A 21,444-nucleotide genomic window follows, 5' to 3' on the forward strand; every position below is an offset into this window, starting at 1 on the left:
TAATGAATAGAGACCAAACAATAGAAAAAAAACTTCAAGAAATTATCACTTGCTGGCAAACTGGTGGCATTTTGAAATGTCAGTGAAAAAAAGTTTTGACTGAATGAGTCAACAATGACTCCTAAACAAGTTGGCACTTGTAAATCAAAGTATCTGAAATTGAAATGAGAATGTCATTAAGAAGCAAAAGTGGCTTCCAAAGATATTTAATAATGTTTAAAATGTAAGCAACCAAATTCAAAACAAAAAATACTACACATCATGAAATTAAAAGGTAATATGCTAATGTATTCAGATCTCAGAATGTTCAAGATATCAGCAAATAATTCACATTTTTAAAAAACATCGTTAAGGCCAATGTTAATGAGCTTACTGCCTACAAAATAATTCACATTCAATTAATTCATAGAGCTGTTTTTAGAGTTCATCACTTCTAACCTCTTCCTCTATCTCAGAGCAGCTTTATTTATTTGGATAAAAGTGTGGAGAAATTTTAAACATTGCTTGAGAGAGTAAGATGACAGGTAATGAAATTTAAAAAATAATTTGTACTCAAAACTAAATTTAACAAATTTATTTTTTTTAATATTTTATTTATTTATTTGACAGACAGCCAGAGAGAGGGAGCACAAGCAGGGGGAGTGGGAGAGGAAGAAGCAGGCTCCCAGCAGAAGAGCCTGATGCGGGGCTCGATCCCAGGACCCCGGGATCACACCCTGAGCCGAAGGCAGACGCTTAACCGCTGTGCCACCCAGGCGCCCCTAAATTTAACAAATTTAAAATAGAAGAATTCTTACCTCTGAAACAGTGACATTGTAAATAATGAACAAGATCTATTACAGGCAGGAAAAGTGAGGTGCCAATGAGGTGAATAGCTGAATTAACAGATTAATTTGATTCTTATCAAAAGCCAATTTATATCAAGCAAACAAAATATCTGTCGTATTTTAAAACTGTTTTTAAGAAGAGAACTAAAAGGGAAGTGAGTTCAGTTTAAAAGCAATATTGAAATGTAAAGTTTAGCCAGTGGTGTGCTGATAAATGTTTCTAGCTGGCTGGCGAGGAAAGAGGAGGGGGTTCTCATTGAAAGCATTTGCTGATTTCTGAGGTATAAATACCTTCACCATGGCTGATTTCAGGCTGCCAATATGATGTCAACTGACTTGTGAAGTTCCTCAAACTTTATTTTTTTATAATACTTTTTTATTATGTTAGTCACCATACAGTACATCCCTAGTTTTTGATATAAAGTTCCATGATTCATTGTTTGCGTATAACACCCAGTGCACCATGCAATACGTGCCCTCCTTACTACCCATCACCAGCCTATCCCATTCCCCCACCCTCTCCCCTCTGAAGCCCTCAGTTTGTTTCCCAGAGTCCACAGTCTCTCATGGTTCATTCCCCCTTCTGTTTACACCCCCTTCATTCTTCCCTTCCTTCTCCTACCAATCTTCCTATTTCTTATGTTCCATAAATGAGTGAAACCGTATGATAATTGTCTTTTTCTGAAATTCCTCAAACTTTAACAACTGCTCCTTGTGAGCCCCATTTTAGCACACTTAGGAAGTAGAACCCAAGAATAAAATAACATATTTCATTAGTTAAGACTAACAGAAAAATGTTAGATGTTTTCAGTTAGCAATAGTGAGTGTATATGGTACCATCAGAGGTAAAGGTGATCCTAGTACACAGTCGGAAGGTGCCTCAAGAGTCAGACAAGGCCGGACTGCTCTGAGGCAAGAGGATAAGCCTTGGCTACTGGCTCGGGGGATGGGCCGTAAAAGACAATGAGTCACTGATGTGTGCATGTTGTGAGTTAATACCTGCTCTGGCCTAATTTTTTTATATATGTAAAAAGAAAGATTTCTGTAATTTGGAAGGTAGTAATCTGGACTCTTATAGATTCTTCTCCAACTTTTCTGCTTATGTCGTTGGTGATTTTTGCACAGAGATTCTTCAGTCTCTCTCTCTTTTTTTTTTTAAGATTTTTATTTTATTTATTTGTCTGAGAGAGAAAGAGAGCACAAGCAGGGGGAGCAGCAGACTCCCTGCCAAGCAAGGAGCTCCATGCGGGACTTGATTCCAACACCCTGGGATCATGACCCAAGACGAAGGCAGATGCTTAACCAGCCGAGCCAGCCAGGCATCCCTTCAGTCTCTTTAGAGTCGTACGCACTGTAGGTATTTTTAGCCAGTAAAGGACATTGGTTCTTCAAGTGGATTTTTTGCTTGTCGTTTCTATAGGTGTCGCTATGGATAGGTTCCCAATTCCTAGAAAATAGAGGATATTTTGGTCTTATTTTTATCTGGAGGGCCACAAATTTGATTTGATTTCTACTTTGTTAACTATTCAAGCCTCTCTGAAAAATCAGCTATATATTGGAGATTTTTAAATTGACGATTTTTCATTCAAGTTTTTTTCTTCTGATTCCTATATTCTATGTTTGAGCCCATTTAAAAAAGAAAAGACAAGGTTCCCTTTACTTTAGCTATTTAGATACCCAGAAGATTGTTTGAAAATTTCCTGAACTCTATTTATAACATTTCCTATGATTGATCTTTATTTTGTTTACAACTTTGAATCTTTGACCGATTAGTCTCTGAGAGAAAGTCTTCTGAAATGGACTTACCTGGTGTTTTGTCTATTTTTATTGCCCTCTAAAGTCTATTGAAATGTTTTATTTTATTATTATTATTATTATTATTATTATTATTATTATTATTTTGAAGAGCTCGGTTGTTTAAATGTTCTCCTGGTCTTTTTTTACCCTACTGCTTTTAAACATTTTTTTTCCCACCTGAGGGACTAACAATTAAGTGAACTAGTTGGAACAGGACTGATAGTTCAGGTCTGTAAGTATCTAACAAAATCCTGAATTATGCAGCAAATATCTGTCTTCTTGGGTTAAAGAAATTCCTTGAAACTCAACTCTACACCAGGGTTTAAATTCAGCTTCTGTAGAGCCATTTGGTCTAGCAATTTGGTGTTGTTTGGGGCAACATGGCTAGTCCGTTTCTGCAAAAATTCCTGCAGAAATCATTTAGGAGGTCAGGGGAAGGAGCAGAAGGGATTGAAGGGGTGAAGTGAGTGGAGAAGATAAAGCTGAAAGATGCAAGGAGGGTAAGTTTCAGAAGGTAAGAGAGTCAAATTGAGAGACGCTGTCTTGGATTCAGCATTTTGTTTTGAGGTCACTAGTTGACTAATTAAAGAGGCTAACTAATGAGTGTTTGATATTTTATCTCTTAATTTTTATAGAGCTCCCCTTAACTGCATTAGTTATTGATATTGACATGTACAACGATCACCGTAATGACCACTGTTATTCTGAATTTTTTGAAAGTCATTCATTCTTCTAAGTGCAATAATTAGGATTATAGTGCAACACAAACAGAAAGCAGACATTTTTCCAGGAGGAGGGTCCAGCTTTGATAATATACAAGCCTGTAACAAGTTGGTCAAATGTGTGTGCTCTGAAAAGCAGCTTGGTTCCTCAAGCAAGCAGAGGTCAGGACAGTGCTGTACAATCAATAATCTGATAGTCATTGATCCTGGGTTATGGACTAAGCACAGTGACTGACAAATTGACAAGATCGAGTGTCCCCTTAAAAGTTTTGTAGGGCTCCCAAGGCTAAGTTTGATTAATTACTTTTGTGTAAATTTGTTGCCAATTTAACAGACCTCCAATCATTAGTCTTTGGGGCATCTTGATTGGTTTGGAGACTTACTAAGTTTATGCCCCTATCTGTTCCTTTTAGACCACTTCCCTATGCATTCAGTGACACAGGACAATTCAAGACAAAGCAAAATACATGAGACCAGACTTTGTATGAATTGTCAAGCAAAAGAAGGCAAAGCAAGCAGCAAAAGCATAAAGAGGTTAATAGTAAAAATATTTACTGAACGGTATACCTCCAAGCCAAAAGTTCTAATAACCTTATACAAAAATTTGGTCTAATTATTTATCATAAATGAGTACTTTCCAAAACTAAAGGTTGAACTGCCCTATACAAAGACTTAGAACTGATGACCTTATATGAAGATCTATTGGGTCTTTATAACAAAAATCCTAGGATAAATGAATCAGTGACAAGAGCTCAATGAAGCAAATCAGAACTTAAATCAGATAATTGTTGAGACACATTCACCTGGAAGTAAATTTGAAGGACAAATGGAATTTTGGAACAAGGGACAAGGAGAAGTCACCTGTTAGCCCGAGAGTCATAGAGACTGCTGCCAAGTGAGGGACTTCCAGAACTGTCAAAGGATGAGACCATCACTCAAAATCTGATACAAAAACCAGAGCTGAATTTATTGCTTTATTATATAAAAGAGAGATGCTGGTGAGGCCTAGTCTCACTGAGCAAAGCAAACTAACAATTACATTTAGGGTTTGGGAATTTGTTCTGAAGTTATGTGGTTTACAGAGGCAAGAACGGGTTGATGTCTGTTTTACAGGTTTTGTTGTCGTTGTTGAATACAACAACAGTTTTTGGTTTTTGTTGGCTATAGAGGTGAGAAAGGGTTGACATCAGCCTTAGTGAATTTTCTGGAGTGAGTCTTCGACTACTTAACTGACTTTGAAAGTATGAGGCTGTCACTGGCTGACATTCAGTGGCTGTCGATTGAAGTGAGTTTGTACTTGGATAGGGTTAAAACAAGTTCTAAACTGCGTTTTGTTGTTACCCGAAACTGAAATTAGAACTGAAATTGATGAAGTGGTTAAAGACCAGTTCAGGTATTTCTGGTACAAGGCTCTAGAGCAGTTACTCTGTTCCTGGGAGTTTGGGAGTTTCTTTCACATACTTGTAATGGATGTGCTCATAAATTTAGCATTATATTGCTAATAGCGTTATTCCATGTAAGCTTTTATTCTGCCATCATCAACACATGTATTTTGTTCCATCTGTTTATAATACTAATAGCTGTTAATATGTTATCGTATCAATATGCCATAATTTGAGTAGCCATTCTCCTGTTGTCGAACATTTGGATTTTTTCTCAGTTTTTCACTATCATTCATAGTAGTGCTCCAACACTGCTTTTGTTTTTTTTTTGTTTTGTTTTGTTTTGTTTTGTTTTGTTTTGTTTTGTTTTGTTTTGTTTTTTTTAATGATTTTTTATTATATTATGTTAGTCACCATACAGTACATCCCCGGTTTCCGATGTAAGGCTCGATGATTCATTAGTTGTGTATAACACCCAGTGCACCATGCAATACGTGCCCTCCTTACTACCCATCACCGGTCTATCCCATTCCCCCACCCCCCTCCCCTCTGAAGTCCTCAGTTTGTTTCTCATAGTCCATAGTCTCTCATGTTTCATTCCCCCTTCTGATTACCCCCCCTTTCTTTATCCCTTTCTTCCCCTACTGATCATCCTAGTTCTTATGTTCCATAGATGAGAGAAATCATATGATAGTTGTCTTTCTCTGCTTGACTTATTTCACTTAGCATTATCTCCTCCAGTGCCGTCCATGTCCAACACTGCTTTTGAATAATTTCCTGAAGGATATAGCCCCGAAAGGGAAGTTAACGAAAGTTATGTTTTTGATGATTAAAAAAATATATGTGATCATTGGCAGGATAGGCACAGCATAGGCCCCACCATTTGCCCCGTTTGCTGACTGGAATTAATTCATTAAAAAGTATTTATGGCTCAAAATATTTTTATCTGAGCAAATTAGGATAATTTATATTTTTGATTTTTATCTCTGCCCGTATGTATGAACAAATCAAGATTCACTGTTGTGGAAAAACCGGTGACTTCGACATAAGGACTGAGATTCATAGAATTCCATACATTTTAAATATAAAGCAGACAAATTATCTTGGGAGGGGATGGGGCCAGTGCTACAGCTGGCTTATACCAGTGCATGAGAACTAATCAGTGCATGGTCAGGAATTACATAAGTCAACCAGTAAATTGCTAGTAGCTTGAAATCGGTTCTGGGAGAGCCAGTTTAGCAGCACCCCTCTGGGTGGGCACATTCGGCAGGGAACTTGGGAATCTGACACTGTAGAGAGATGGAGAGAGAGAACATAGAATATAGATAACTGGTTTCAGAAAATAAGACTTCATATTTGATCCAGTGCTACACATGGTCCTTAGTATATCGACTTAGGAAGATGCCCAGTGAAAAAGACCAAAAAATGAAACTAAAATTCCCCAAGAAAAAGGCAAAATATAGACAAATCCACATACCTGGTTTCATTTATCCCGGTTCATGAACCTTTATTTTGCAAAAATTGCTTCCTAGCTAACCTCTGTTTAAAAAAAATATATTTTAGGTAGAAATGTTCTGAATACAAATTATTGTATTTCATTTTGACAAAAAATCTGTTAAAGACAGTGGACTGTTTAAGATAGTAGATAGGGATATTTTATTTTATTTTTTTTTAAGATTTCATTTTTAAGTAATGTCTACACCCCAAGTGGGGCTCAAACTCACAGCCCCCAAAGATCAGGAGACAGATGCTGTACCAGCTGAGCCAGCCAGGTGTCCTGGTGATACTTTTAAACTCTCCTCTCCACAAGAATCTCCTCCCCCCCCCCACATACACACACAATAAATAAAAATTAAATTAAATTTAAAAATCCATAATGCAAACCAAGAAGTGTGCCTGGTTTCAGGAGAGGAAATGTGAGTCAGGGATTTTATATTCAAGAAAACTGACTTTCAAATAGAAAGTCACAACTGTTATAACAGGTCCCAAACTTATCAGCATGTAACAGTGCAAAGAATATTGTTTTTATGAGCCCTTATGAGAAAGCTACTGACGAATGGACTTCACATAAACAAAGATGACATAGTTTCACCAAAGGACAGATGATCATACACTGTGTGCCTCCTGCTAGAAGAGCACTCAGCCGAAAAAATATGACCTGAGATCAAGGCTCTGTACCCAGCTGCCAATTTGCAGAAAATCCAGAGGACAGAAGAGCCTGTTGAACTGCCTGTGAATATGCAGTCAACAAGGTCCGGGTTATGCTCATCTTTATGGGTCAGAAGTCCTAGGTTCTTTAACAGATAAGCTGTAAGGGGAAAGAAGAAATGGAGGAAGAACCCAGAGACTAAAAGAGAATTGAGAGACATACCAACAAAGGTGCCTGGGAGGTTCAGTCAATAGGGCGTCAGACTTTGGCTCAGGTTGTGATTTCAGAGTCCTGGGTTTGAGCCCCACTCTGGGTTCCCCACTCAGTGCTGAGTCTGCTTCTTTCCCGCTGCTCTCCTGCCTTGTGCGCTCTCCCCCTCAAATAAATAAACAAAATCTTTAAAAAGATATATCAACACATTTTAATAAGGAAGACTAAAATAAAGATTCAGTTAGAAGCTCAGAAGGTATAAACTTTTAGAAAAATCCTTTAAAGATAGCTAATTTCATAAAAATTACTAATTTTTTTTCTCAATTACCTACATTTTTCCAGAAACTAAAATCGAAGTATCTCTTAATCATATAAAAGCATGCTTTTAGGGCACCTGGATGGCACAGTTGGTTAAGTGTTCAACTCTTGGTTTCAGCTTGGGTCGTGATCTCATGGTCCTGAGATGAAGCCTCACTCTGGCTCCATGCTCAGCACGGAGTCTGTGTGGGAATCTCCCTCCCTCTTCCTCTGGCCCTCCCACTCGTCTCTCTCTGTCTCTCACTCTTTCACTCTGTCTAAAATAAATAAATGTTAAAAAAAAGAAAAAGCATGCTTTGAGCAGACGTCAGACTGAACTACAGTACCTGTGTGGTCCTCCCGCTGAGGCTGTGCGGCACGGGTTTGAAGTGGCCCAGCTTAATGCTAGCTGTGCCATCTCTCTGTGCCATTGGCCACGTCGCTTAATGTCAGGTGGTGGGGCTTTTTATATTATCTCTTCTGAAAAGAATCATAAATAATAACCTATCTCTTGGCTGTGAAATATCATGTGTATAATTCCTGGCATTGTGGTTGGCATATAATAAGCACTTAAAGGAAAGCTGCTATTAACTTTGGTTTCAAGAGGTCTGGGGTGGGTCCCAAGAATTCTATATGTTTAAAAGACTCCGAATGATTCTAATGATTGTTCTACTTCTGGAAGCGCAGTCCCTGATAAAATCCTTCTGGATGTGAACAAATATTCAGCTGGATGTTTATCAATGCATTTCTTAGAATAATAGAAAAACTGGAAAACGTCTAGGATAATGGCAAAATAAACTATGGTCTATCCATTTGCTAAAATATGTGCCCATTAAAATAAAAATCACATCGCTAACACAGCGCTATGTGCAGACACCCTTCCAGAGGTGCACTATTTATGTCTCACTTAGCACTCCTGTGAGGTGGGTGCCATTAGGGTCCATATTTGACAGATGAGGAAACTAAAAATGTACATGGCATTACAAATAAGTTGTGAAATGGTAACATTTCTAAACTATCACTAATAATTTTTTATGATAAAAAATGTGGCCTTGTTAGAGGACAGACTGAATTCACTTTCTAACAAATTATTTCAAAATCATGGGGCGCCTGGGTGGCTGGGTCGTTTAGTGTCTGCCTTTGGCTCAGGGCGTGATCCCGGCGTTCTGGGATCGAGCCCCGCATCGGGCTCCTCTGCTGGGAGCCTGCGTCTTCCTCTCCCACTCCCCCTGCTTGTGTTCCCTCTCTCACTGGCTGTCTCTCTTTGTCACATAAATAAATAAAATCTTTAAAAACAAAAACAAAAACAAAATCATCATATGATGAAGTGATCAAATCATTTGTAGCCAAAAACAGTAGGAAAAAAATTATTACTAAGGTATGTTAGGTTTTTTTCTGGATTGTCTGTGTGTTTGCATATTCATCAGCTTTTTAAAAATTTGTAATTTGTTATTTTTCTCTTTCTAAGTAAATATTCACTTTCAAGCCCAATTACATGTTCTTTTTCTCACTGAGCCCTCCCCCCAACAGATTGTATAAGCTTTGGGCCCTATAAAACCTGGATTCTTACCCATCTGCATAGCGTGTGTGTGTACGGAGAGCCCCTGAAGAAGAGAATGGGACAAATGTAATAGAGGAAAGATATATGAAGAGATGGTAAAATTTTCCTCCAATAAAACTTGAGTCTTCATAAAAGCTGTCCCCAAATTGCCAAGATGCATGCACGCCACCAAGAGATGAGAGAGGTGCCCTCCAACTGGCTGAGTGGCTCTGTGTGACTATAATCAGTTTTGGGGCAGCCTTCTGTTTTCACTTGGTGGGAACAGGAAGGATGATCTCCCAGGGAACAGATTGCTCAGAAACTTTCAAAGGTTTTATGTTTGCTTTTATAATTCCACAGTGTGGTGTAGAACACTATTCAAATGATAATAATAATGTTTAATTGGTTTCAATATAAAGCCGAGGGAGGCCATTTAAAATCCCCTTATCAATCCTTTCTTCTTCTTGTTTCTTAGAGTCTGATATTTCTTGTTCGGGACTGGAGTTTCCCATACGAATTTTCATATGGAGCTGAAGGTGGCTCCAAATTCTTGGAAAAACGCCTCAAGGTTTGTTCGATATTTAGGTGCATGAAATTTCACCAGCAGTAAAATCGAGAATTATTTTTGTTGAACGATCTGCAGGATGGATACGTATTAGACACAATCTTATTTGACTCTTCTCGTGTCTCTGTGAACAAAGATTGATATTTAATACAATACTTTCAGAGTTACGGTTTTAAATATTATCAATAATTATGGTACAGATTAGAATTCTTCTGTAGATATCTACAAAACAATGATTTGTTCCAAGATAAATCTTTCAATTTGAATAATTAAATCCATTCAAGGCTGACAGTACAAATATCTGGATTCATGTTTCAGTAGAGGTTTAAAAGTCAATTTAACAGAAATATCTAATTTTGAAATCCCCAAAGTCAGTCTTAGAACATTTTGCTAATAGTTCACAGAAAGTGAAATTAAAGGATTTTCCATTTTCAAAGTGAGAATAGTTCAGTATTGAATGAATTGTTTACGTTGGACAGATATCACAACAAATAACTATTGAGAAAAAATTTTAATCAAGATTAAATAAGGCTTCATGATTCTCATGATCTCTTAGCTTATCTTTTTAGGTTTATAATTACTTTAGTGTAGTTGTACTATTAACTGTCAAATACATTGGAAAAAACAGGGACAATGTAGCTTATAAATACCCAAATATTCAGATGCCTTTCTAGAATTTAAATGTGTACCTACCAGGTGACAAGAGGCTGTCTTGAGTATCTCCTGAAAAGAAGGTAGGAATATCTTATGATCTATTCACGTTTCCTGTGAGTACTTTGAATTAAAATTGGAATTTGTAAGAACTAGGTAGAATAAAACCCCACTAATTTGTACTAAAAAATGGGAAGGCCCATCTGAGTTAGCATAAGAGTAAACATTTGTTAATTCTAATAATAATGCCTTATGTATGCTATACTTAGATATGGCCATTCCCCCAAGACTATTTTTTCTTTAGTATCAGCCCTGTCATGTCATTTTTATCATTGTGGGACTAGACAGACGTAGCGAAGATACGATGTCGCAGAATTCTTTTGGAGTTCAATTTATGATGAAAGTAGTTTAAACTTTAGAATGATTTACTGCAGGTCTCAGGGAACCAGCACGAAGAACTACAGAATGTTCGAAAACACATCCATTCCTGTTTCACCAAAATTTCCTGTTTTCTGCTACCTCATCCTGGCTTAAAAGTAGCTACCAATCCAAACTTCGATGGAAAACTGAAAGGTTTGTCTTTTAATGAATATGTTTACGTTACTTATCCTGGTTATAAAATTATCATTTTGTCTACTGGGCTTACAGCTGCAAATTTAGGTTATCCAGTTATGTGAGGCTGATGATTAAAAATTGTCAAGAGGACTGGGAATCCTGGGCTGGGGCTTGAGTACCTCCTTGGTGAACTGGAGGGTTCTATGGGTACTGAATACATACAAGGAGAAAAGAGGCAAAATCCTGTGTTCACCTGGGAGGCAGTGACTCTTCCCTTTTCACCGATGCTCGCCTCTGTGCATTGAGAAATGCTCCTTAATGTCTTCCTATTAAATTTTCCTTATTTACATTAGAGAAAGATAGATGTCTATATTATTCGAATGCTATAAGTCATATAATTATTGTTGTAAGTTATATAATTAGAGATCGAAAGAAACATTGCATAATTCTGAACTCAAGCTCTTTGAAAATGCTACTGAAGAATTTAATTTATAAGTTATCGAAAGCTTCACTAAAAATGAAGTCCTCTTCTGGATGAGGACCAGTTTCTGTAAAACCCAAAAGCACTGGAGTGCTTTTGAAATAATGTATACTAATTGTATAATAATAGTAGTTGCTTGTCAAACAGAGGCATTACTAACATTTTAAGATTCCAAGCAACTCGACTAATTAGAAAAAGGGGTGGGCTCGATGTGGTGGACATAGGGGTCTGAAGAAACAGGAGTGAGTACTTCCTAGTAAATAATCGCCAGGTCTTTAGATGTTTGCTTTGTAATTAACACAAAGTAGTAAAAAGACATTTCTGACTCTTACTTATAAGCCTGGCATTGAGTACACACGCCACTGAGCTCAGACATTTGTTTAATTTACTGTGGCCTTTCTGCGTTGTGCGGGGGTTGGAGAGACAGTGACATAACACGCTCTTCCGCACAACCCTTCTCAAAGGACTTTAAAATTCCTCTTAAAAGGGGACAACATAACATGCGTCCACTTTTACGGAACTGACAGGTTTGAAAAGCAAACCTATTTTTCCCCCTGTATCCATGGCGTTTATACTCAGATACCTTATATTTAACTATGACAGTATCATAAATAGAATCCCAAATTGCTCAATCATCAGCATTATTTCTATACATGTTTTAAATTATCTTTATGTAACAGAACAAGCAGCAGTATGTACATTTTAATGCCGGAACTGCAGGATCCTGTCATTTCACTATCACCTACGAATTCCAGCCCACCCGTGAGCACAGAGCTCTTGGGACTGTGTAGCTACCTAACGCCTTCAGTGTGTTTTGAATAAATGACATAAAGAGAGGGCTCGCACAAGGCCCCTCTTTCTTCTCAGGGGTCGGGGAGTCGTAAGCAGGCAGGGGAGGGGCAGGCCTTCAACAACAGTCCTTTACTGGACAGGAGAGTACTCCAGCTCGCTCCCCTCTGCAGTGTACAGCTGCAGTTCTGAAATTAACCGATACGTTGTGCAGTGAAAGAGCTCAGGGAGAGAGTGTAAGACAAACCACACAGATGCAGATCCGCCTTTTTAACAGATTTGTTTCCCTCAAATTTTACCCTCATGTCTAAACACATATTAACCCATACAGTTGCTTTAGAGGCTCAACCCCCCCCCATTATGAGTTTACCGAAGTGGCTGGCCTGAGAGAAAAAGAAAGGGAAAGCAGCTGCAGGTGCCCATCAAAGTTGCATTTCGATGAGGCTTTGTGGGACTCCTGCTGAATCTGTGTGTGCGCCGAAGTGTTCTACTTAGCCTCAGTTTCTCCTTGGGCGGTTTTGAAAGTCCGCTATCCACATTGTTTTTCCATCCCATTCTGAATCTTCTAAGGTGATGTGGTTTCTATCCAGGATGTCTTGTCCGTTGGCTATGCTGTTTTCCAGAGGGTCGGCTTCTGAATAACTTTCTTCCTCTAGGGAAGAAATGTCTCTAGATAAACAGTTGTGCAAAGATTGTTCTTCGACGATAATTCTCACATACTTTCACAAACTTATAGAAATAACTTTCTAGCTCACTACCAGTAGTAATCATGGTTCTTCACGTTATTGAAATAGTCTTACCATTTCCCGTATTATATGAAACATATAATGCTATGATTCAAATTAACGGCTATTAATTTAACAACATCCCACACAGGAAGTCAAAAGGATCAGGTTCACTGATGCTGCAGTCAAGCAGTCCTGAGTGCCCACGGAATGCTTCTCTCAGCTCAGTGAATCTCTCAGTTAACAGGAGCTGCGTTCTTTCTGCGGCTGCTCTGGGCTCTGCTCCACGTGCACAGTGAGCAGTAGCCACTTCGCGAACCGTGGAGACACACCCTTAGCAGCTTCAGGTAGACTTCAGGAAGCAGAGCCAAACACCATCGCAAGGTAGTTATTCTTCAAAAGGTGTTTCTAACGAATTGTCCGTCAGGTAATCCTGAGAAAATGTCTTCCTTCATAGACTTACGCGGCAGTGCTACCCCGGTGCGTCTGCCCCACAGAGCTCTCGTAGTGGGTGTTGTCATGTCCACAGTGACTGTGACAGATGACCCCTTCGGCCCAGCCCCTGAATTCCTCGCCATGTTTTACTCTTATGGCAAGAATTCCTGAAGAAATGATGGAAACAGAACATCATCCCCAATAATCATCTACCCACACATGTCTGTTTGCATTCTTGCGGTGGGCCAGAGCCCATTAGCACACCGCTGTAAATTGACCTGGTCTGCACAAGTTCCGGGTCATGTGTTTATTGTGAGGAACAAATACTGTCAGCAAGAGCTCACCACCTGGGTATGTTACGAATATGTGGTTCGTACTTTCTGAATCCAAAACTGGAGTAGTCTCAATGACAACAAAGACTGTGGCTCGCGCCATCTTCAAGACACATTTTTAATCCCAATATGTGGTTATATGCTGCTTATTTAATTTAATGATAATTAACCACACTTGCTGATGCATTAGACACACAAGTATATCTTTTTCCATTCCAATTTTATAAGGGAATGGGGGGGTGGAATTTAAATACATGTGTTAGAAGTGATTTTAAAGTCGTTTTATAATGAGAAAGGTTTTTGTTTTATACAGAAATTCAGGAAGAAATCATACGTTCTAGATATATAGTAATATTCCACAAATGCAAAAAAAAATGTCATATAGCAAAGAAAGAAAACCTGTTAGTATCAGTGAATACAGAGGCACAGCAGGCAGCAAAACCAACACAGAATGTGGTAACATAATACAAACACCAGTATTAGTAACTATTGTTAACTAGAAAGCAAACCACAGTAATAAATTGGAATAAATAAATTTGAATAAATCAAAATATAATACAAAGCAAAATTATCAGTAAAAATTGGTACAATGCAAACAGCAAAATACATTTGCATAAATTCCTATTCAAGTACTCATAAAAGATGGGCACTAAAATTTCAGAGGTGTACAAAGCATGAAGTAAAATGAGTCTGAGGGTCTCCAGCATTATGCTCCTACAACTCTAAGAGCAGGAAGCAAGAGAAGGGAAACGTGAATTCTTACGTGAACTGGTATTTTAGTGTATACTGGGGTTGTGATCGTAAGCAAGGGAGGTGCAAACACAATACATGGTTTGAATCTTTATCCTTAAGACCTCAGAAATCACCAGTCCCAAAGCCTGAAAACTCAGTGACTCTGCTGAAATTCAGACTTTTAAAAATTATAGGCAGTTACTACATTTACTCAGATATCAAATCTCTGGACATATCTTGCTTTTTATGTAGGTCTATTTTTCTATCTTTTGAAAGAATGATTTCAGAAATTATCACTGTGTTCAAAAGATTCCTCTGAAGATGTATTTTCTGTGTTACTTTGCTAAACATGTAAGTTTAAGCTTAAACCTAATGCTGTAACGTGAGGATATGTAATCAATTGTCCTAAACATGATAGGTCAACAACTCGGACATCCTCTGATTTGCCTCCATGGCCGCCTCTTGCCATGTTAATTTGTACTGGTGAGTTCCACCACCGGCGGTGGCGTCACCATCACTATTCTTCTGAACTTGAGTTCTAGTTATCACACCTTACCCAGTTCTGTACACTTTTCATAAGGTGGGTACACTAAAAACTGCCATTTCAGCATACATTTTCTGGAGGGAATACATCTTATAAGCCACTGAGTATCTGGCCTTTTCCCCATTTATAAAACCACCAACAAACTTAAGTACATCAGAACTTAAATGGTTAAGTGGATAGAGTGTAAAATATTTAACATTTAACATCCAGAAAGCTGTTTTATGGGTGGAGGGTGAGTAAATATGTAATTGAAGTAAAGACTAGCGGTAGCAGTTCAGGCAGGAGGGTCACTGACCTGAGAAAAGTGGGCCGCAGGACTTGTTTAGATGATGGGACAGTGAGGGAAGGCTTTGTCACTGGGGAAGAAATGGAGGAAATCAAAGGATGTTTTGTTGCATGGCATGGAGGACTGGATTGGATTTTTAAAGTAATGATGAATGTGCTTTTACTTGTAGAAATAGATGATGAATTCATCAAAAACTTGAAAATACTCATTCCTTGGCTACTTAGTCCTGAGAGCCTAGATATTAAAGAGATCAATGGGAGCAAAATCACCTGCCGAGGTCTGGTGGAGTACTTCAAGGTATCACTCTCATTTCTAGAGCACTGTTTTAGAATGCAGTTCCTACCTGAAACAAACAAACAAAAAATTATAGACTCTGTAATATGGGGGCAAAGTTATGCGGAATCTATAAAAATAAAAAAATCATTAGACTCCCAAGAGCAGCTTGCTTCTGAAATTAAAATTCTAAAGAAAATGCTTAGAGTTAACTTTATCTTGAGAGAAATATATTTTGAAGTGTGAATATATCTAAGAGTTGGTAAAGTCTATTTTTTTGTTGGGGGAGAAGGTGTAGCTCAAGGTCCATAACATTATGTAGTCTTCAGTCATGAGCTATACAGAATTTTACGTCCTACTGAAGATGTTCCCGAAGGGGCTGTACTTTGCCTTCCTATTGGAGGAAATTCTTCCACATTGCCTCTCTCTGCACCAAGGGCCCATCTGAAGTGGAATTATTTTAAATTTGCATTTACTTGTTTACCTTAGGTTAGCACTGAATACTAAACTTTTCTTTTTTTCTAACCAACCACAGGTGGGGGGGGTTTCAGTTACCAATCTGGTTTGTGGATTGATGCTGCAAAGACTAAAATACCAATTTTTAAAATTCACATTTTTGTCATTTCAAATACTGTCCATACCTCCTGCGTGATTATTTATCTTCATCACTCTTAGCAATAAATGACATGTTATTTATGTACCTGAAATGTGAATTCTTACTGTGCCTAACACTGTGGAGGAGCTTAGAATTCAGCAGGAGATTAAGGACGCTTACAGAAATGTATCCCATAAGGCTTATGACACCAGCAGGTACAAACGCCTGTGAGTAACTGAGAAAGAGAGGGTACTTCTGGCAGAGCGATGTGAGACAGTTTTAGAGGAGGGGCAGTGAGGTAAGCCTTCAAGAAGGGTAGGGTTGGCAAGAGGAGACGTGTGAAAAGGACACTTCAGGAAAAAGGAACATAACTAAGAAAGGGGGAATTAAAATGAGAAAGAGAATTGTTCCCAAAACTGTCAAGACCTTAGACTTTAGAACACAATTTAACAGAATTGGAGAAATAGTAAATGGAATTACTTGAACATGAGTCTCTCTCTCTTTTTTTTAAGGCTTATATAAAGATCTATCAAGGTGAAGAATTACCACATCCCAAATCCATGTTACAGGTAGTTTTTTTTCACGTTACAGGTACTTACTAATCGGGAGCCATGACATTTTAAAATCCACTTGTCACTAGAGCTAAGCTGTCCTTAGCCTTATGCTGTGCTAAGCTGAAGATATGCTCCAATCTGGCCGTCAGAAATTAACTAATACAAATGTGGGGATGATTTATTGGAAGATTATTTTTCTGTTAACTACTCTCCGTGTGCTCAGATATTTTCAGATGCACACAGAGGAGCCTCACCTGTGCTGACATACACGCACTTTATAGCAAAGCTTTCATTCTCTCCGTACAGACTTGGTTTAGAAAACAGACTCCTGCTGTGGCTCAGGTTCACACGTGGCGCAAGGAGAAAAGCAGGTCCGGGTTTAAAACAAGTGATTTCTACAAGTAAACATTGAAGAAAGGAGACACCAGCTTTTTCCTTACTTACCTAAACAATTTCTTTAAGTTCTTAATGGATCCTTTTTTTTTAAATCAGTGGTACATTGTTCTATCAGTATCAGTCCTTAAACTTAAGGCATGTTTGTATGTATATTAGGACACACAGAATGTACTTTGTATTATTTCCCGTGTGTTTGGGCTTATAGCTTTCCCCCCACATTTGGTGAGAGGCTTAAAAATATTTTTTAAGAGGAAAAAAAATCTTCCAAATGAAAATTCATTTTTATAACTATGGCTTACTGAGTAAACTTGTTTTTATGTATTTTGAAATTTTAATTTTACAAATTTTTTAAAATGTAGTGGAAATACTTCAATACTTTCAAATTATTTCGCGGCCTTGTGTCCTTGTACATTTCTTGCACCTGATACTCAGAAATGAGAATTGCCTGTGAAGGGTTAATAAATATGAATTCCGTTTTACATCATATTTTATACTTTGTCCAAAGGCCACAGCAGAAGCTAACAATTTAGCAGCCGTGGCAACTGCCAAGGATACATACCACAAAAAGATGGAAGAGGTAAGAATTAAGTAATATTTTAAATTATGTGTTTTTTTTTTTTTTAAAGATTTTATTTACTTATTTGACAGAGAGAGACAGCCAGTGAGAGAGGGAACACAAGCAGGGGGAGTGGGAGAGGAAGAAGCAGGCTCCCAGCGGTGAAGCCTGACGTGGGGCTCGATCCCAGAACGCTGGGATCATGCCCTGGGCCGAAGGCAGACGCTTAACGACTGTGCCACCCAGGCGCCCCTTAAATTATGTTTTAAATAAAATCGGTATTTCTTCAATGAGCTCATTCTTTTTTTTCTTCCAAGTTATACTGTCTACACATGCAAAGAAGTGGCTTTGACTTATTCTTTCTCAGCCTATGTATATCACATTTCTATTTATTATATACCTAAAATACTTTTTAGGAAAGGAACACTATCAATGCACAATTTGAAACATATTCTAAATGTGTTCTCCCTATATTAGAGATACATTTTTTCTTTTTGGCCACATCTTACCATTATTTATAAGCTCTAGTGACTAAACTAACACGTGCTCTCCCCTCTGCTACACCTCCCTTCGTGCAACACTTCCAGTATTTCTGTCTTAACTACAAAACCCCATTAGGGCGCCCGGTGGCTCAGTCGGTTAAGCATCCGACTCTTGGTTTTGGCTCAGGTCATGATCTCAGGGTTGTGAGATTGAGCCCCAAGTCGTGCTCCGCGCTGGGCAGGGAGCCTGCTTAAGATTCTCTCTCTCCTTCTCCCTCTGGCCCTCCACCCCCTCAGCACATGCTCTCTCTCTCTCAAAAACAAAAAACAAAAACCAAAAAACCCATTAGGAAAAAAAGAAATTAAACTTCAAGGGCCAATATTTCTACATTCTGCATTTCCCCTTTTAAACATTCTGAATTAGGATGCATCTAATAATTATTGTACATATCTACTAATATGATAGGTTTTCCCCTGCAAATGTTATATAAATTATATCCGAAATTGATGGAGTCTTAAGAGTCAAGGGAAACACAGTATATGGAATGGTGTTCACAACATAAGTAAAGGGTAACTAGAATGAGAGTATGCCTTCTATAGTGAAGTCTCAAATAACCGAAGGGAAAGGTCTGGGTAACTGGGATTTCCCTTGTAACTTTTGAAAAAATGGAAAATGTGGTCCAAGAACATTGAATATGCTTCCATTTAGTCTCTTGAATAAAATACCGTGAAAGGGCTCCATTCAAACAGAATCAGTGAAACTGCCAAAGAACGTGTTTTTCCTAATTTTACTTTCGAGTTTTATAGCATTGCTATTGTTTTAAGTTAAATCTCATTGGCCAAAAATACCTCAGTGTAGTTAGAATAAATGTCCCAGAGGGACTTGTATATAAGTAGTTTATTTGGTTTTGGGGTCCTTCTGTGATGAACTCAGCTTGCAGCTCACTTTGAATCATGCCTTTTCATCCTGAGGAACTTGGATTAAGTCTTGGATGTTCTTTCCCAGGTCAAAAGAAAATAAAAATTAAGCACGGCTTTATCTGAGTCACCTGTAAAATACTGGTCCCACTTACAGTCATGCCTGATACGGAGTGAGCCAGGGTGTGGGCTGACAGAGCATGCATGTAAATTCCAGATCGTCGTGTCCCGGGGAGTTGAGCTAGCTAAGTGTTAGACTGAGACATTGCTGATTTTATCCTGCATCGCGCACACGGCACCTCTCTATCTGATACAGGTTTGCGGAGGGGACAAACCATTCCTGGCACCCAACGACCTGCAGGCCAAACACTTGGAGCTTAAGGAAGAATCTGTGAAGCTGTTCCGAGGGGTGAAGAAGATGGGCGGGGAGGAGTTTAGCCGGCGCTACCTGCAACAGCTGGAGAGCGAGATAGACGAGCTCTACGTCCAGTATATCAAGCACAACGATAGCAAGAATATCTTCCACGCGGCTCGCACCCCAGCCACACTGTTTGTTGTCATCTTCATCTCTTACGTCATCGCGGGCGTGACCGGGTTCGTCGGTCTGGACATCATAGCTAGCCTCTGCAACATGATAATGGGACTGACCCTTATCACCTTGTGCACCTGGGCCTACATCCGGTACTCTGGAGAATACCGGGAGCTGGGCGCTGTGATCGACCAGGTGGCCGCAGCCCTGTGGGACCAGGTAAGAACCCTTGGAGCCCTCAGCTGATTGCAGCACACTGGGTACCAGGCGGTGTTGGGTGTGACAGCTAAGCAGGTGAGCCTGACCTGGGCCCCGGTCCTCAAGAGCTTTAGGACCTGTCGAGAGGGCTAGATACAAACAACGAACGTGAAGTCCTGCATTACTGGTTTCCTGGTAACATTTCAGCATTTTCAAATATCTGTGCATTAGGCAGTTTTGTTTTTTACTTTTATTTAGCCTAAAAGTTAAAGCTGTTAAAAAGAAGTGTGAGAAAGCACAGCTGAATTGTTGAGCGGATTGTGACTGGTTTGTGCGTTAAGATTACTTCGTACTTACAACCTATCATTTGATTCGCGGTGGCTTTGTAAGGGGCGTATGTGAGATGGTAAGTTGTTGTATCACTATCTCTTTCAGTATAAACTCCTGAAAAGCAAGATCAGATTACTTCAGATTGTCTCTATTTGAACCAGGCATTTGTACCGGGCCACAGCATGGGCCCAGGTCAGCCTCTGGACCAGCTGCTCGTGGTTCAGCTGTCCTTTATGTTTCACTTAATCATAGCCTAGAGCCAGGGTCACCGTGACAACTATAAACACATCTAGAACGATAATGGACTCAATCTGTCATTCTGGAAGTGTCTTCAGTTACCTCATGAAAATGTAGGGCCGTTCAGTGAAGCTAAAATTGAGATTTTTCATACACTTTTGGAGTTAAGACTTTTGAACTTATGTTCTGCAGGTAGCAAGTAATAGCTACAATTCTCCCAGCATTTATACTTAACATATACTCTTTAAAATAGAATTTTAACTAATGAATTTACCGTGTGCCTTTGAAGAATCTAGTTAAGATAACTAATGGTAGCACTGTGGGTGAAGAATGAATTAAAAACTGGACCCTCTGAGCCACTGTCTCAAATAGCTCCCCAACCTCAGAAGACTAATGAGGGGCTGAGGCAAGTCCCAAAGCCTTCCTCGAGTACGATGCTGAGCCCTCTGAGGGACACAGAATTGGGTTCTTCAAAAGGTTCAGATGAAATATGTAATCTGAACTGAAAAAATCTGTAGTATTTTTCTTAAGTGTTCAGAAATACCGTAAACAAAGTTGAATTATCATGATGCTATTAATGAAGCAAGATGTATACTTTTCTTTTTTTCCTTTTAAACTGCCTTTGCCACAGGGAAGTACAAATGAGGTAAGTTAATTTTTTTAATTGAGAGCTATATATTTATAAAAATTATATTATTTTGTAAGCCAACTAGCCATTAATGGATTCAAAAGTCTTTGGTGATGTAATGAGAGCTGGGCGTTACATACAACTGATGAGTCACTGAATTCTGCCTCTGAAACTAATAATACACTATATGTTAATTGAATTTAAATTAAAAAAAAAATCTTTGGTGACAGCTGCTCCTGTGTTCTTCTAAGATTCACAGTCTTAGCTGTGAATTTTTAACATAGTTTTAAAATTTTGTATTTATTCCAGACATTTTGTGATTTGATCTGCATTTGAAACATAAGAGTTGTCAAGAATATCCTGTTTAATGTTTTATTTCCTGAATGTGTAGAAAATCCCAAAATTCCTAAGCTTCCGCATTGTGTGTTTTGCTCTACTACATAGTGAAATAAGAATACAGTTGTGCATCCTGGGGGAGCTTAACTAGCAGAGAGCACGGAAATGGGGCTACAACCATCAGATGTTCTTAGCCGGGCTTTTCAGTAACAGCTGCCTTTCCCGCTTTAAGCAGGTTCCAGGCCAGCATAAAGTGTAACTTTTTAAGCATTCCTGAGACCGACCTGTAAATTGGTGTTCATTTCTCCTACTGCACATGGGCAAAACTCTGAGGAAAGAGTCTGAGCTTGCAGGAAGAAATCCTTTGTTACACAAGAAAAATGATCTCTGTAG

General features: G+C 38.7%; 1 protein-coding gene across 2 annotated transcripts in view; it reads left to right on the top strand.

The window, feature by feature from the left end:
• The window catches only part of ATL1 (atlastin GTPase 1), a 66,824-nt gene that overhangs the window by 42,994 nt on the left and 2,386 nt on the right, over positions 1 to 21,444 (top strand). Inside the window, exons 7-13 of one of the 2 annotated variants that reach the window (XM_008693194.2) lie at positions 9,400 to 9,492; positions 10,575 to 10,713; positions 15,189 to 15,316; positions 16,400 to 16,456; positions 17,343 to 17,414; positions 19,110 to 19,541; positions 20,719 to 20,733. In XM_008693194.2, coding sequence (XP_008691416.1) covers positions 9,400 to 9,492; positions 10,575 to 10,713; positions 15,189 to 15,316; positions 16,400 to 16,456; positions 17,343 to 17,414; positions 19,110 to 19,541; positions 20,719 to 20,733 — 936 coding nt within the window. The remainder of the gene's footprint in view (positions 1 to 9,399; positions 9,493 to 10,574; positions 10,714 to 15,188; positions 15,317 to 16,399; positions 16,457 to 17,342; positions 17,415 to 19,109; positions 19,542 to 20,718; positions 20,734 to 21,444) is intronic. The other variant, XM_008693202.2, reaches the window with a different exon arrangement.

Source organism: Ursus maritimus, unplaced genomic scaffold (assembly GCF_017311325.1).
Source record: "Ursus maritimus isolate PB19 unplaced genomic scaffold, ASM1731132v1 scaffold_36, whole genome shotgun sequence".
In the NCBI taxonomy this organism is placed as follows: Eukaryota; Metazoa; Chordata; class Mammalia; order Carnivora; family Ursidae; genus Ursus; species Ursus maritimus.